Raw genomic sequence first — 14,645 nt, 5'->3', positions numbered from 1 at the left:
ACTAAATATCTTCCAACGTGCAAACACCTTTTCATTCTGTGCTCCTCGACAAACTTGGAACCAGGTAATCGCAACTAGCCTCAAAAATGATCAGCCCACCAGAGGCAGAGGTGTTAGACCGGCCAGTCCAGCAGAAAGAAACCCTCCAATCATCACCATTCACCAGATGTCAATGAGCAGAATGCAGTCCTGGATGTCAGTGAGAGCAGAAACAATAACAGCGGAGCCAACATCTGTAATTTATTGTGAACTTGTTGGAGTCACAAATCACAAAACCCCTCCCCACATTGAGAGCAGATGAATGGTCTCTCCCCAGAATTAACTCGCTAGTGTCTCCGGAGTTGGGACCGATCACTGAATGTCTCCCCTGCTCAGAGCAGGTGAATGGCTTCTTCCAGGTATGAACTCGCTAGTGTTCCTGCAGGGTGTATGGATATCTGAATACCTTCTCTCACGAAGAGCAGGTTAACACCTTCTCCCCTGTGTGAACTCGCTGGTGTCTCTGCAGGTGGGATAACCGAGTGAATCCCTTCTCACACTGAGAGCAGGTGAACGGCCTCACCCCAGTGTGAATTCGCTGGTGTATCTGCATGCTGGATAACCTAGTGAATCCCTTCTCACACTGAGAGCAGGTGAACGGCCTCACCCCAGTGTGAACTCGCTGATGTATCCGCAGGTTCGATAAAGCAATGAATCCCTTCTCACACTGAGAGCAGGTGAACGGCCTCTCCCCAGTGTGCACTCGCTGGTGTGTCAGCAGGTTCGATGAAGTGGTGAATCCCTTCTCACACTGAGAGCAGGTGAATGGCCTCTCCCCAGTGTGCACTCGCTGGTGTGTCAGCAGGTTCGATAAAGCAATGAATCCCTTCTCACACTGAGAGCAGGTGAACGGCCTCTCCCTAGTGTGCACTCGCTGGTGTGTCAGCAGGTTAGATGAAGTAGTGAATCCTTTCTCACACTGAGAGCAGGTGAACGGCTTCTCCCCGGTGTGAACTCGCTGGTGTGACTTCAGGGCGGATAACTGAATGAATCCCTTCCTACACACAGAGCAGGTGAACGGCCTCTCCCCAGTGTGACTGCGTCGATGAGCTTCCAGCTGAGATGGAGCACTAAATCCCTTCCCACAGTGCCCACATTTCCACGGTTTCCCCATGTTTTGGGTGTCCTGGTGTCTCTCCAGGTTTGACAATCAGTTGAAGCCTCGTCCACACACAGAACACGTGTACAGTTTCTCCCCACTGTGAATGGTGTGATGTCTTTTCAGGCTGTGTAACTGGTTAAAGCTCTTTCCACAGTCAGTGCTCTGGAACACTCTCACTCGGTTGTGTGTCTCTCGGTGCTTTTCCAGTCACACTGATGGTTAAAATCTTTTGAAGCCGACAGATTGAGCAAACATTTCTCCTTCGAGATTCAAAGTCCGGTGATATCCAGTTCCAAGGAATTAAGAGGCTCAGCCAGATTGAGACATGAAGTTTGAGATTTCTGTCTGTAATTCCTCCTCTTCTAATATCCTGTAAAAACAATTTACAAAAGACATCACTGTCAATACAGGATAGAAATTCAGAACAGACAATTCTAGTTCCTAGATAACATTCTTTCCTCTCTCATTCCCCAAAATCTCCATCCCACACACTCTCCCTCCATTCTCACCCTGCTGTATCTAATATTCACCCTCCCAATTCTCCTGAAGGTGCTCATTCAGGCTGATTGACAGATCCATGCTCACTGCTTCCTGTCCTGGGCACAGAGATCACAATAAATAGGAGCTGCAGTTGGCCATTTGGCCCATCGAACCTGCTCATTTATTCTGTGGGATCATTGGCCGATCTATGTCAGCGACATTCTCCGTGTTCTTGACCAGAGGCTGGGTGTGCTGACTCAATATCTGTCAGCTCAGGAGGCCGAGCTGAACAACACCATGAAGAGGCTCGACGATCCGGAAGAGAGAATCCTGAACATTGAGCGAGATGCCTCCTCGGAGGAGGCAAGAATTAAATCCTTGGAGAACCAGCTGAGTGGCGTGGGAGAAGCCTGGCGGACTTGGAGAACCGAGGGTCAGAGAAAGAACATCCGAGTCGTCAGCCTGCCAGAAGGTGTGGAGGGTGAAGCTCCCGTTAGGTTCTTCGAGGACCGGCTGCCACGTTTTCCCAAGCTGGATGTGAAGTCTGGGTGTTTCAAATTAGAAAGGGCATTGGATCCTGTCTTTGAGGCCGAAGGATAGTTTTCATCCCAGGCCTGTAATCATTCACTTCCACAACTTGAAAGACAGCAGTAGGTCCTGGAAACGGGTAAGATGAGGTGGGACCTGGCTGCATAAGGAATGAGGATTTTCCTTCTTCCAGGATTTTTCAACAGCAACGCAAACGAAGCATCGAGGCTTCGATGAAGTTTGAAGGGAACTGAAGGCTGCGGGAGTGAATTATGTCGCTTTACCAGCGACCCTGAAAATTGTATCCGACAACTCCGTCAAGACTTTCGATAATCCGACTACTGCCTTTGCCTTCATTAAATCCATGAAGCGCAAGGATTTGGAGGGATGGTTGCAGCTCAGACTAACTTGGGCTCTAATCTGGACTCTTTCCTTATCACTGTTTCGTTGTCTGAATTTGTTATCTTTTATCCTGGTGAAGGGAGTTGTTATTCTGTGAGCGCCATTGAATATCTTCTCCTCAAGTGTTGCAGGGACTCGGATTATCTTATCTCAGTTATGGTAGATGTGCCGTGTGCTTATTATCCGTTGTCTTCTATTATCCGAGCGTTAATCATGGCAAAACCGAGTGGCACCATTGTTGAAGGGTGGATGGTGGATGCAGGTCTTCACAGGTGGGTCTAAAATGCGGGAGGGACATTCGATCCCCATTCCCTTGTTGGCCCTTCTTTTCTTCTCATTTTGGAGAAGATGTCCTGAGGGTAACGACAGTCTGGCCGTGGGGTTAATCCTCCGGGTCCTCAGTCTTATTGAGGAATGTCCCCTTGGATCTATTGTGGTTGTGATTCTTTTGTATTTTTCTTATTATGGGAGGGTTTATGTGTTGTTGACTTTATCCTACTCTGGTACAGACGGGGCTTTTATCCGTGAAAGGAGCAGTTTGAGGAGACTTTGGTGCCTGTGGTGTAAAGTGAGTTGGAGGAGGGGGTAATGGAGCACGCCCGATTGTGGCGTGAAAATCTGTTCTTTTGTTCTCTCTGTCGCCTAACTAATGGCGGCAGTTAATCTATCTCAAATACATAGGCTCCAATTTGACTTACTTGTTCCTCCTGGGCTTTCCATGAGTGAATTCAATTTAACTTAGGCCCAGAGTAGGGCACAGTGGTTAGTACTGCTACCTCAGCGCCTGGGACCCAGGTTTAATTCCAGTCTTGGGGGGCTGTCTGTGTGGAGTTTGCATATTCGCCTCGTCTCTATGTGTGTTTCCTCCGGGTGCTCTGGTTTGCTCCCACAGTCCAAAGATGTGCAGTGAAAGTGGATTGATCACGCTAATTTGCCCCTTAGTGTCCAAGATGTGTAGGTTAGGTGGGTTGACCATGATCAATGCACCGGGTTACGAAGATAGGATGGGGCGTGGTCTAAAGTGAAATGCTCTTTCTGAGGCTCACTGCAGACTTGAAGGGGCAAATGACCTTCTGCACTATAGGAGTTCTATGTCATCTATGTTGTGTGATTCATATTAATTTGTAAAGATCTGTAAAGATTTAATCACCTGCTAATGGTCACATTCCAAGCATTGTTTGGCATCTTTGAATTTGTCTATATATATGTTTCTGGAACAGACCTCTTCATTCACCTGAGGAAGGAGCAGCGCTCCGAAAGCTAATGACATCGAAACAAACCTGTTGGACTTTAACCTGGTGTTGTAAGACTTCGTACCATATTAATTTGATTATGCTGTTAGTCTGTTTGTAATATTTTTGGGTTTACAAACTGAATTAGCACTGCAGCCTCGCGGCGCTGAGGTCCCGGGTTCGATCCCGGCTCTGGGTCGCTGTCCGTGTGGAGGTTGCACATTCTCCCCGTGTTTGAGTGGGTTTCGCCCCCACAACCCAAAGATGTGCAGGCTAAGTGGATTGGTCGGGCAGCACGGTAGCATTGTGGTTAGCACAATTGCTTCACAGCTCCAGGGTCCCAGGTTCGATTCCGGCTTGGGTCACTGTCTGTGCGGAGTCTGCACATCCTCCGCGTGTGCGTGGGTTTACTCCGGGTGCTCCGGTTTCCTCCCACAGTCCAAAGATGTGCAGGTTAGGTGGATTGGCCATGATAAATTGCCCTTAGTGTCCAAAATTGCCCTTAGTGTTGGGTGGGGTTACTGGGTTTGGGGGATAGGGTGAAGGTGTTGACCTTGGGTAGGGTGCTCTTTCCAAGAGCCGGTGCAGACTCGATGGGCCGAATGGCCTCCTTCTGCACTGTAAATTCTATAATAATCTATGAATTGTGATATAATCTTACGTTCTTTCCCCACTCACTACTTTAACCTGTTAACTGGTTGTTCAATTGATCTGGCATTTCATCACTCAAATATCTTGTTCCAAATTAATTCTGCAATGTGTTGCTTGGATTTATGTTGGCAATATCTCTTGTTCTGCTCTGTGCCCATTTCCCACAATTTTTTCTGTTACTCTGTTGCACTCAATGTTTCAAAACGAATTAAAACATAACAATTTATTAAAAATCTGTCCAACTCATCCGTGAATATATTCAATGACTCCCACACCCCACTGGTCCCCGTGGACTAATAACCGGAAATATATTACATAACTACAGTACAAAATTACAAGGCTAGAAATAATAATAAATGTACGTTATTACATAACTATAAATAATATATCTAATCTCTACCATATAACAACAGGAGACATGTCTCTGTCTGATATTAATTTACTGTCCCCTTAAATGTCAGCCATTGCCTGGAGAAACCAGTCCTTTAATTGTGAACATTGGGAAAGAGACCATCCTTTTAGCCAGACAAATAAATGTGTCAAGCTGAGGGAGCAAAGGGTGTCAATGTCTTTAAGAGAGAGAGAGAGAGAGAGACCTGGGCCAAGCTTTGCAGAGTCTGCACCCTCCCTGGATTCACTTCCTTTCCCTTCAGTTGCTGCAAGTCACCAATTGAAGGTCAGAATGAGAAAAGGAATAGAAAGGAGGAGAAAAGAAAGTGTTTTACTCACAGATGTTGGAGACAGGAGGACGTTTTTCGTCTGTGAGGTCCCAGTTTTGCTCAGTGTCCAGCTTCTGCCTTCAGACAACGGGGGAGCTGATTGGATAGGGGATCACCAACTCTTCCGGCGCACGCAAAGGAATCCGCGGAGACGTCTCACGGTTCCAGTGCGCAGGTCCGGCGCGCGGACACTGCAGCTCCTCCCCACTCATTGTTCCCCCTCCTCGAGGCAAGGTTTCCAGGCAACCGCCTGACGGCTCCGGCTGACAGCTGCGGCGAGAGCGAGAAGCCTCTGGATGATTTCCCCTCCCCCTGCACGGGACTGCGCATGTCCAAGAAAGAGGAGAGGGTGTGCATGTGCGACAGAAGGCCCACCCCTGACCTTCCTGCTGAGGTATTGACCAATGGGAAGAATTAGAACCGGAAGGACTCTTGTTCTCCAGCCAATCAGCGCGCGTTTGTGTGAATGGAGACTGAGCTTCACACAGACTAAAATGCTCTCCTGTCTCCAACATCTGTGAGTAAAACACTTTCTTTTCTCATTCTCACCTTCAATTGGTCACTTGCAGCAACTGAAGGAAAAGGAAGTAATTACAGGGAGGGTGCAGACTCCGGAAAGGTTGGCCCAGGTCTCTCTCTAACACATTTACACCGTTTGCTCCCTCAGCTTGACACATTTATTTGTCTGGCTAAACGAATGGTCTCTTTCATACTGTCCACCATCCCAATATCCCCTGACGCTCTCAGTGCCATCGCAAATGGTTCTATAGCCAGGGCAAACAGCAGTAGGGAGAGCGGGCACCCCTGCCCCCCGTGCAGCCTGAAATAATCTGAACTCAATTGGTTTGTCGGTACACACGACACCGGTGCATGGTATAACAACCGGACCCAGTCCACAAAACACTGTCCAAATCCAAACCGCCCCAGGACCTCCCACAAATAGTCCCACTCCACTCGATCAAAGACCTCTGCATCCATGGCGACCACCACCTCTATCTCTCGTCCCTCTGGAGGTATCGTGATCACATTGAGTAGCCTCCTGATGTTGGCCGCCAGATGCCTCCCCTTCACAAACCCCTCTAGTTATCCCCTATCACCCCTGGGACACAATCCTCTATTCTCGAGGCCAAGATCTTAGCCAATAGTTTGGCATCTACATTTAGCAGGGAAATCGGTCTGTATGACTCGCGTTGCCGTTCCAGCCTCCCCGAACAGGTGCCGGAATGTGGCGACTAGGGGCTTTTCACAGTAACTTAATTTGAAGCCTACTTGTGACAATAAGCAATTTTCATTTCATTTCATTGTTCGAGGTCCTTTTCCTGGTTCAAAATGAGGGCGATCGAAGCCTGCAACAACGTTGGGAGAGCACTCCCAGCTCCCTTGCCTCGTTAAAATCCCTTACCACCCCTGGCCCCAATACCCCAGAGAATTTCTTATAAAATTTCACCAGGTACCCCTCCAGACCAGGGACCTTGCCCAGTTGCATCACCTCCAGTCCCTCTATCTATCACTTTCTGAAACCTATTTCCTTTACTTGCTTTTGCTAAATCGCCATCTTTCTTTTTTTTAAATCACTCAGTCATTTTATACTGTGTATTATAATTTGAAGAATTATCACAATTTGTAATTGAATGAAAACTCAACTACTGTATTTGCTAAAGACAATCAATCTGACCTAACCTTGTGTTGACAAACAAAGTTTACCAGTGGCACAAGCTGACAAAGTTCAACTGAACTTTGCCAAAAAGCACAGACTTGATCTCTGTTATTTGGGAACTAAGAAGGGATAACGGATATCCAGGATTCCGAATAGACACAGCGATCCATTAGGCTTCTATCTACGGGAAAGGCGCTGGGGCAGTTGAGAAGGGTAAGAAGGGTGGTGTATGAGTAGGGGGAGAAGGCGAGCAGGATGCTAGGGCACCAGTTGAGGAAGCAGGAGACTGCAAGGGAGACCGGGAAAGTGAAGGATGCTTCTACCAGTGCAATTGGGGCCCCCAGGGCCTCCACCTGCTCCTCTTCCATCTTCAGGAACTCCAACCCCTCTAAGGTCTGCCTCATCGCCCCCGCCCCGGCAGGGGGTTCTGACTCGTACAGCTTGCTATAGAAGTCCCAAAACTCCCCATTCTCACCCATCGGCTCCAAGACCATATTCCCTCCTACGTCCTTCACTTTCCCGGTCTCCCTCGCAGCCCCGGGATCAATGAGCCTCTTCATGGTGTTTTGCAGCTCGGCCTCATGAGCTCAATGAGAGGTATTGAATCAGCTCACTCAGCCGCTGGTCAATAACACGGAGAATGTCGGCAGTCGACCTCCGAGAGAGTCCCTGAGAGCGCGGGGTCGAGAGACCTCCTGAGGGTCAGGCCGCCATGTTGAAAAGGCAGCTCCATTTCCACTGAATCAACCTTCCCTCTTTTATCGACGGATTTCTTAATCTTGCCTTACCTAATCCCAATGTCTTCCAGAGACATGAGAACAAATATTAATTCAAGGATCAGGTAGATGAGTGTCGGGCAATCAGGATAAATTACGGATTCTAGATGAGTGGCATCAGAATCTGCGGAAAAGCAGCTACTCCTGCACCGCATCACATGGTTCCCACCCAGACAGATTTCTGATGACGAGGGAGTCGAGGGTTATGGATAACAGGCAGGAAAATGGAGAGAAAGCAGAGATGAGGAGGGATTTCTTCACTCGTTGTGGAGCAGTGTGAGAATGGAGGGAGAGTGTGTGGGATGGAGATTTACAGCTTTTGCAGAGTGAGAGAGGATAAAATGTTACAGAGAAATAAAAATTGTCTGTTCTGAGTTTCTATCCTTTACTGACAATGATGTCTTTTGTAAATTGTTTTTACAGGATATTAGAAGAGGAGGAATTACAGACAGAAATCTCAAAAGTCACATCTTGATCTGCCAGAGTCGCTCGGTTCGTCGGGGCCTGAATATCATCGGCCTTTGAATCGAGAAGGAGAAATGTTTGTCTGTTCTGTTCGCTACAGACGATTTTAAACATCATTGTGACTGGAAAAGCACCAAGACACACACACCCGAGTGAGAGTGTTCCAGTGCACTGACTGTGGAAAGAGCTTTAACCAGTTACACAGCCGGAAAAAACATAACACCATTCACAGCGGGGAGAGACTGTACACGTGTTGTGTGTGTAGTCAAGGCTTCAACTGATTATCTGATCTGGAGAGTTACGACGAGACCCAAAACATGGAGAAACTGTGGAAATGTGAAGTCTGTGGGAAGAGATTCAGAGTCCGATCTAAGCTGGAGATTCATCGACGCAGTCACACTGGAGAGAGGCCATTTACCTGCTCTGTGTGTGGGAAGGGATTCACTGAATTATCCAGCCTGAAGTCACATGCAAGAGTTCACACTGTGGAGAAGCCGTTTATCTGCTCTCGGTGTGGGAAGGGATTCAGACATTCATCCACCCTGAAGTCACATCAGCGAATTCATACTGGGGAGAGACCGTTCACCTGCTCTCAGTGTGAGAAGGGATTCACTGCGTTATCCAGCCTGAAGTCACACCAACGGGTTCACACTGGGGAGAAGCCGTTCACCTGCGATCAGTGTGGGAAGGGATTCACTCAGGTATCCAACCTGAAGACACACCAGCGAATTCACATTGGGGAGAGTCCATTCACCTGCTCTCAGTGTGGGACGGAATTCACTGCGTTATTCAGCCTGAAGTCACACCAACGGGTTCACACTGGGGAGAAGCCATTCACCTGCTCTCAGTGTGGGAAGGGATTCACTGCATTATTCAGCCTGAAGTCACATCAGCGAATTCACACAGGGGAGAGGCCATTCACCTGCTCTCAGTGTGGGAAAGGATTCACTCAGTCACCCCACCTGCAGGCACACCAGCGGGTTCACAGTGGGGAGAAGCCATTCAACTGCTCTCAGTGTGGGAAAGAATTCCGAGATTTATCCACCCTGCGGACACACCAGCGAATTCACACTGGGGAGAGACCGTTCACCTGCCCTCAGTGTGGGAAGGGATTCGCTCAGTTATCCAGCCTGAAGATACACCAGCGGGTTCACACAGGGGAGAGGCCGTTCATCTGTTCTCAGTGTGGGAAGGGATTCAGTCATTCATCCACCCTGTGGAAACATGAGCGAGCTCACACTGGGGAGAAGCCGTTCGCCTGCTCTCAGTGTGGGAAGGGATTCAGTGATTCATCCCACTTGAAGCGTCACCAGCGAGTTCACACTGGGAAGAGGCCGTTCACCTGCTCTCATTGTGGGAAGGGATTCCGACATTTATCCACCCTGCAGAGACATCAGCGAGTTCACACTCCGAGAGGCCATTCACCTGCTCTGATTAGGGGAGACGTTGAATGATCCATCCCATCTGCTGAGTCACCAACAAGTTCACAATTGATTGCAGGGATTGGATTGTGCTGTTATTGTTTCTACTCTCCATTTCATTCGGACTGCAATTTATTCATCCTGTCAATTGGGATGATCGGGGTTTCTTTCTGCTGGAATGGCTGATCTCACAACTTTTCCTCCAGTGGGCTGATGCTCTTTGAGCTTTGTTGCGACTACGTGATTTCCAATTTCACAAGGGTTACAGAGTGAAAATGTGTGGGAAGTTAAAATATAGTTAATTCCTATTTCTGTTTGCAACCCCCCAAAGCATGCCACGTTGCCATGAAGATGGGATATGGTGGTTATATGTTTCTTTGTTTAATTTTTCTGGGTCTTTCTCAAAGAAGGAAATGTTGAGGTATGAGGGACAGGTTGTCTGTGGTAGGTTGGGAAATTACAATAAAAGGTTGGACAATAGGCAGACAATTGCTCGCATTGAAGAAATTATTACATATTTGCAACAAATACACATTCCTTTCAGGAACACAAATCCACAGGAAAGTGGTGCAGTAATTCTTCACACCTGATTACAGCTTTTGGATTCTGCTGTTACACAAGAGAACCAAGGGAGTAGTGAGCAGGAGGGACTGAAAGAGATTAGTATTCGTGAAAAAGTAGTACTGGAGAATTTATTGGATTAAAAATTAATAAATCCCCAAAAGCTGCTGCTCTACATCCCAGAGTGTTGAAAGAGGTGGCTGTAGAGATAGTGGATACATTGGTGATCATCTTACTAAATTCTATAGATGCTGGATTGGTTCCAGCAGATTGGAAGGTGGTAAATGTAACCCCAATATTTAAGGAGAGAGAGAAAACAGGGAACCACAGACCCATTAACCTGACATCAGTAGGAAGGAAAATGCTACAATCCATTATGACGGATGCAGAGCAGCACGGTAGTGCATTGGTTAGCACTGTTACCTCACGGCGCTGAGGTCCCAGGTTCAATCCTGGCTCTGGGTCACTGTCTGTGTGGAGTTTGCACATTCTCCCCGTGTTTGCGTGGGTTTCACCCCCACAAACCAAAGATGTGCAGGGTAGGTGGATTGGCCACACTAAGTTGGCCCTTAATTGGAGAAAATGAATTGGGCACTCTAAATTTAAAGAAAAAAATATTATGACGAACACGATAGCATACGGCTTTGGAGCAGGAGTAGACCACTCGGCCCCTCGAGCCTGCTGCACCATTCAATAAGTTCCCGGCTGATCTGATTGTAACCTCAACTCCACAGAGACAAGTTGTGAGGGGGATACACACAGTTTGCAATGAGATATTGATAGGTTAAGTAAGTGAGCAAAAAGTTGGAAAATGGAGTATAATGTGGGAAAATGTGAAGTTGATTTTGGAAGGGAGAACAAAAGATCAGTGTTATTTAAATGGAGAAAAACTGCAGAAAGCTGCAACACAAAGGGACTTGGGGGAACTTGTGCACGAAACACAGAAAGCTCGCAGACAGGTGCAGCAGGTAATCAGGAAGGCTAATGGAATGTTGGCCCTGATTCCAAGGGGATTGGAGTATAAGAGTCGGGAAGTCTTGCTCCAGCTGTGGACCAGAGGGACCCGTCTCAGAATAACGAGGTGCCTATTAAGACTGAGATACGGAGAAATTTCTTCACTGAGGGTTGTGAGTCTTTGAACTGAGAGCTGTGGGGACAGAGTCCTTGTCCATATTTAAGGCTGAGATAGATTCTTGATCAGCGAGAGAATCAAGCATTACAGGGAAAGGGCAGGAAAGTGGCCAAGAGAAATGTTGGATCAGCCATGATTGAATGGTGGGGCAGACTCGAAGGGCCGAATGGTCTACTCCTGTTCCTATTTCTGCTGCCCCACCCCCATCCGATAACCTTTCACCCCCTTGATGAACAGGAATCTATCCAGATCTGCCTTGAAAATATTCACAGACTCTGCTTCCACTGCCCTCTGTGGAAGAGAGTTCCAAAGACTCCAAACCTTCGGAGAGAAAAAAGTTATTCTCTGCCTTTAATGGACAAGTTATTACTTTTAAAGTGACTCCAATTTCTAGATGCTCCCACAAGAGGAAGCATCCTTTCCACATCCACCCTGTCAAGGCCCCTCAGGATCTTATACGTTCAATCAAGTCACCTAAACTCCATCGGACACAAGCCCAGCCTGTCCAATCATTCCTCATAAGACCAGCCTCCAATTCCAGGTATGAATCCAGTAAACCTTCTCTGAACTGCTTCCAACACATTAACATCATTCCTTAAATGAGAGCAATACTGTACACAGTGCTCCAGATGTGGTCTCACCAATGCCCTGTATAACTGAAACATAACCTCCCTATTTTTGTATTCAATTCCCCTCACAAACAATAACATTCTATTAGCTTTCCTAATTACTTGCTGTACCTGTATACTCTCCTTTTGTGATTCCTGCTCTTGGACATCCAGATCCCTCTGAGTCTCGGAACTTTGCAAACTCTCGCTATTTCGATGAGAAGCTTCTTTTTCTTCCTGCCAAAATGAACAATTTCACATTTTCGCACATTGTTACCCATTTGCCAGATGTTATCCCATTCATTTCAAATATACTTTTTTAACCTCCTTATGTCTTCTTCACAATTTACTTTCCTACCTATCTTTGGCCATTCAGCCCAACGAGCCTGCTCCACCATTCAATACAATCATAGCTGATCATCCACTTCAGTGCCTTTTTACGCACACTATCACCATATCCCTTTGTGTTATTGGTATTTAGATATCTGTCAGTCTCTGCTTTAAACACACTCAATGACTGAGCTTCCACCGCCCTCTGGGGTGGAGAATTTCAAAGATTCACAACTTGTTGATCTATGTAGGTCAAACCATTTCCCTGTTCTCTCCCCGTATCCTTGTCGCTTTATGTCCCTCAAGTGCCCATCAAATTTCCTTTGGGAAACATTCCGTCATCTCTGCTTCTATCCCGCACGACGGAAGTGGGTTCCAGATATTTCCCACTTTCTTCAAATGTAAATGAGGTTCAGAGAGCACAGGAGGCCATTCTGCCCATTGTTCCCTTGCTAGCTCTTTGGATTAACTATCAAATTAATTCCACCGCCCTGCAAGTTTATTTTCCTAGTTTATTTCCAAGTTTATTTTGAATCCCAGCTCACAACAACTCGTTCTGTTTTAAATCTAATGGGCAGAATGGCCTCCTGTGCTCTCTGCACAGCATATTGTGAAATTATTAGATTTAAAACAGAACAAGTTGTCGTTATTTGGGATTCTCTGCCTGACAAAGGTGCAGGAAGTAAATTCAACTGTAACTTTCAAAGGGGAACTTTACAGATTCTTTATATAGTCCCATCGCCCGGCAAGTTTCTGTTCCTACAGAATCTGTAAAGTTCCTGCACCTTCATCAGGCAGCGAATCCCAAATCACAACAACTCGTTCTGTTTTAAATCGAATGATTTACAATATGCTGTGTTTGGATTTTCACAGGGGATTTGAAATGGAGAGAAAGACATGATTGTTGCACAAAATCAAGACTCCGTCTTTATTCATGATTTTCATGAGTGGGCTCAGTTTGGGGACCAATACTTGTTTATAATTTTTTTTTAAAAATTCCCATTAAGGCTCAATTTAACGTGGCCAAACCACCTACCCTGCACATCGTTGGGTTGCGGGGGTGAGACCCATGCATACACGGGGAGAATGTGCAAACTCCACATGGACAGTCACCCGGGATCGAACCTGGGTCCGTGGCGCCGTGAGGCAGCAGTGCAAACTACTGTGCCACCTTGTTTAGGGATTAATTCTAAAAATAAATTATATTTCTATCGCATCTTTCATGATCACAGGTTCTCCTAAAGCATTTTACAGCCATTGAAGTACTTTTGAGATGTAGTCACTGTTGTAATGTCAGAAACTGTAGGTATGCCTCAGTTCTAGGGGAGGGGGTGGCGTAGTGGTATTGTCAATTGATTACTTAACCAGAGACCCAGAGTAATGCTCTGGGGGACCCAGGTTCAAATCCCGCACCGCAGATGATGACATTTGAATTCAATAAAAATCTGGAATTAAAAGTCTAATGATGACCGTGAAACCATTGTTGATTGTCATAAAGACCCATCTGGTTCACCAATGTACTTCAGGAAAGGACATCTGCTGTCCTTACCTGGTCTGACCTGCATGTGATTTCAGACACATAGCAATGTGGATGACTCTTAACTGCCCCCTCAAGGGCAATTAGGGATGGGCAATGAATGCTGGCACAACCAACGATGCTCACGCCCCATGAACATATTAAAAAATGATATTTTGTTTTTAAAATCAATGACTCTTCAATGACAATCAATTGTTAAATGTAATAAGGTCAAGGAAGCCATGATAAAATCCAACATGTGACTGGACCTTTATTTTTAAAATTAATACTGTATCAACCAAAATGTTTCCAAAACTTGCTGAACTCATGGAAATTGTTTAAACTAATATAGTTCCATAATTTTGTGAAGCTTTTGGACATCATATGTTGCTAAAGTCTGGCTCAAGTTCAATCCAATCAAGGTTCATAAGAAAGAAAGGTATTACCTTCCACAAAATAGTTTTTTTTAACTAATGTAACTTGTATTAATCAACAGTATTAATCAAAGATTACTGTATTAATTACCTACCAGTCAGTAACAGATGACTTAATAAGTAATGAACCTTAATCAAGTTACAATTAATGAATCAATAGTTGTAATGAAAGACTGAATTTTATTTGCTGTAAAAATATAAAAGCTTAATTGCTGTGTATGTAAAGAATGTGCAATGAAGATAAATGTACTGGCAAGAGAGACCTTCAAGCTCTTATTAGCCTCAACACTTGAAACTGTATAAATAAGGGATTGCTTGAATCAGATAAAGGGACAGTATGAAACAGTTCTATTACATTCATTGAGATAATGAGAGAAGGTGGTGTCAGTAATTGAAGACCCAATTAAATTAATCTAGTGACCAAATTGACCAATTGTCATATTACAACAGGTCCAACAGTGACGTGATGTAATGGTCACTTTGGGGATAAAAGTAGAGGTTCTGAAGGTCTTCCTTGCTGGCCAAGTACTGAAGATTCCGAGGCCGAGTTCCAAAGGAAATTACTGTCAAAAAAGGAGCCAGACTCCTGAGG

General features: G+C 45.9%; 1 protein-coding gene and 1 long non-coding RNA gene across 3 annotated transcripts; one reads left to right on the top strand and one right to left on the bottom strand.

Moving 5' to 3' along the window:
* Positions 1 to 220: 220 nt before the first annotated feature.
* LOC140422030 (uncharacterized) lies at positions 221 to 5,438 on the bottom strand. Its single transcript, XR_011947229.1, has 2 exons — positions 5,164 to 5,438; positions 221 to 1,511 (listed from the first exon to the last, which is right to left on the bottom strand). It is a non-coding gene; the product is annotated as an uncharacterized lncRNA (long non-coding RNA).
* Positions 5,439 to 5,594: 156 nt separating this feature from the next.
* Positions 5,595 to 9,961, top strand: LOC140422011 (uncharacterized). 2 transcript variants are annotated; one of them, XM_072506967.1, is made up of 2 exons: positions 5,595 to 5,670; positions 8,010 to 9,961. In XM_072506967.1, exon 2 carries the CDS (start codon positions 8,369 to 8,371, stop codon positions 9,503 to 9,505), a length of 1,137 nt encoding a protein of 378 aa, XP_072363068.1. In that variant the 5' UTR covers positions 5,595 to 5,670; positions 8,010 to 8,368; the 3' UTR covers positions 9,506 to 9,961. The 2 variants fall into 2 exon arrangements, with proteins under 2 accessions (XP_072363068.1, XP_072363069.1); XM_072506968.1 differs by lacking the exon at positions 5,595 to 5,670 and adding an exon at positions 5,687 to 5,772.
* The last annotated feature ends 4,684 nt before the right edge of the window (positions 9,962 to 14,645 follow it).

Source organism: Scyliorhinus torazame, chromosome 5 (genome assembly GCF_047496885.1).
Source record: "Scyliorhinus torazame isolate Kashiwa2021f chromosome 5, sScyTor2.1, whole genome shotgun sequence".
In the NCBI taxonomy this organism is placed as follows: domain Eukaryota; kingdom Metazoa; phylum Chordata; class Chondrichthyes; order Carcharhiniformes; family Scyliorhinidae; genus Scyliorhinus; species Scyliorhinus torazame.
The sequence above is the reverse complement of the archived record's forward strand: the minus strand, read 5'-3'. Positions and strand labels throughout refer to the sequence as shown.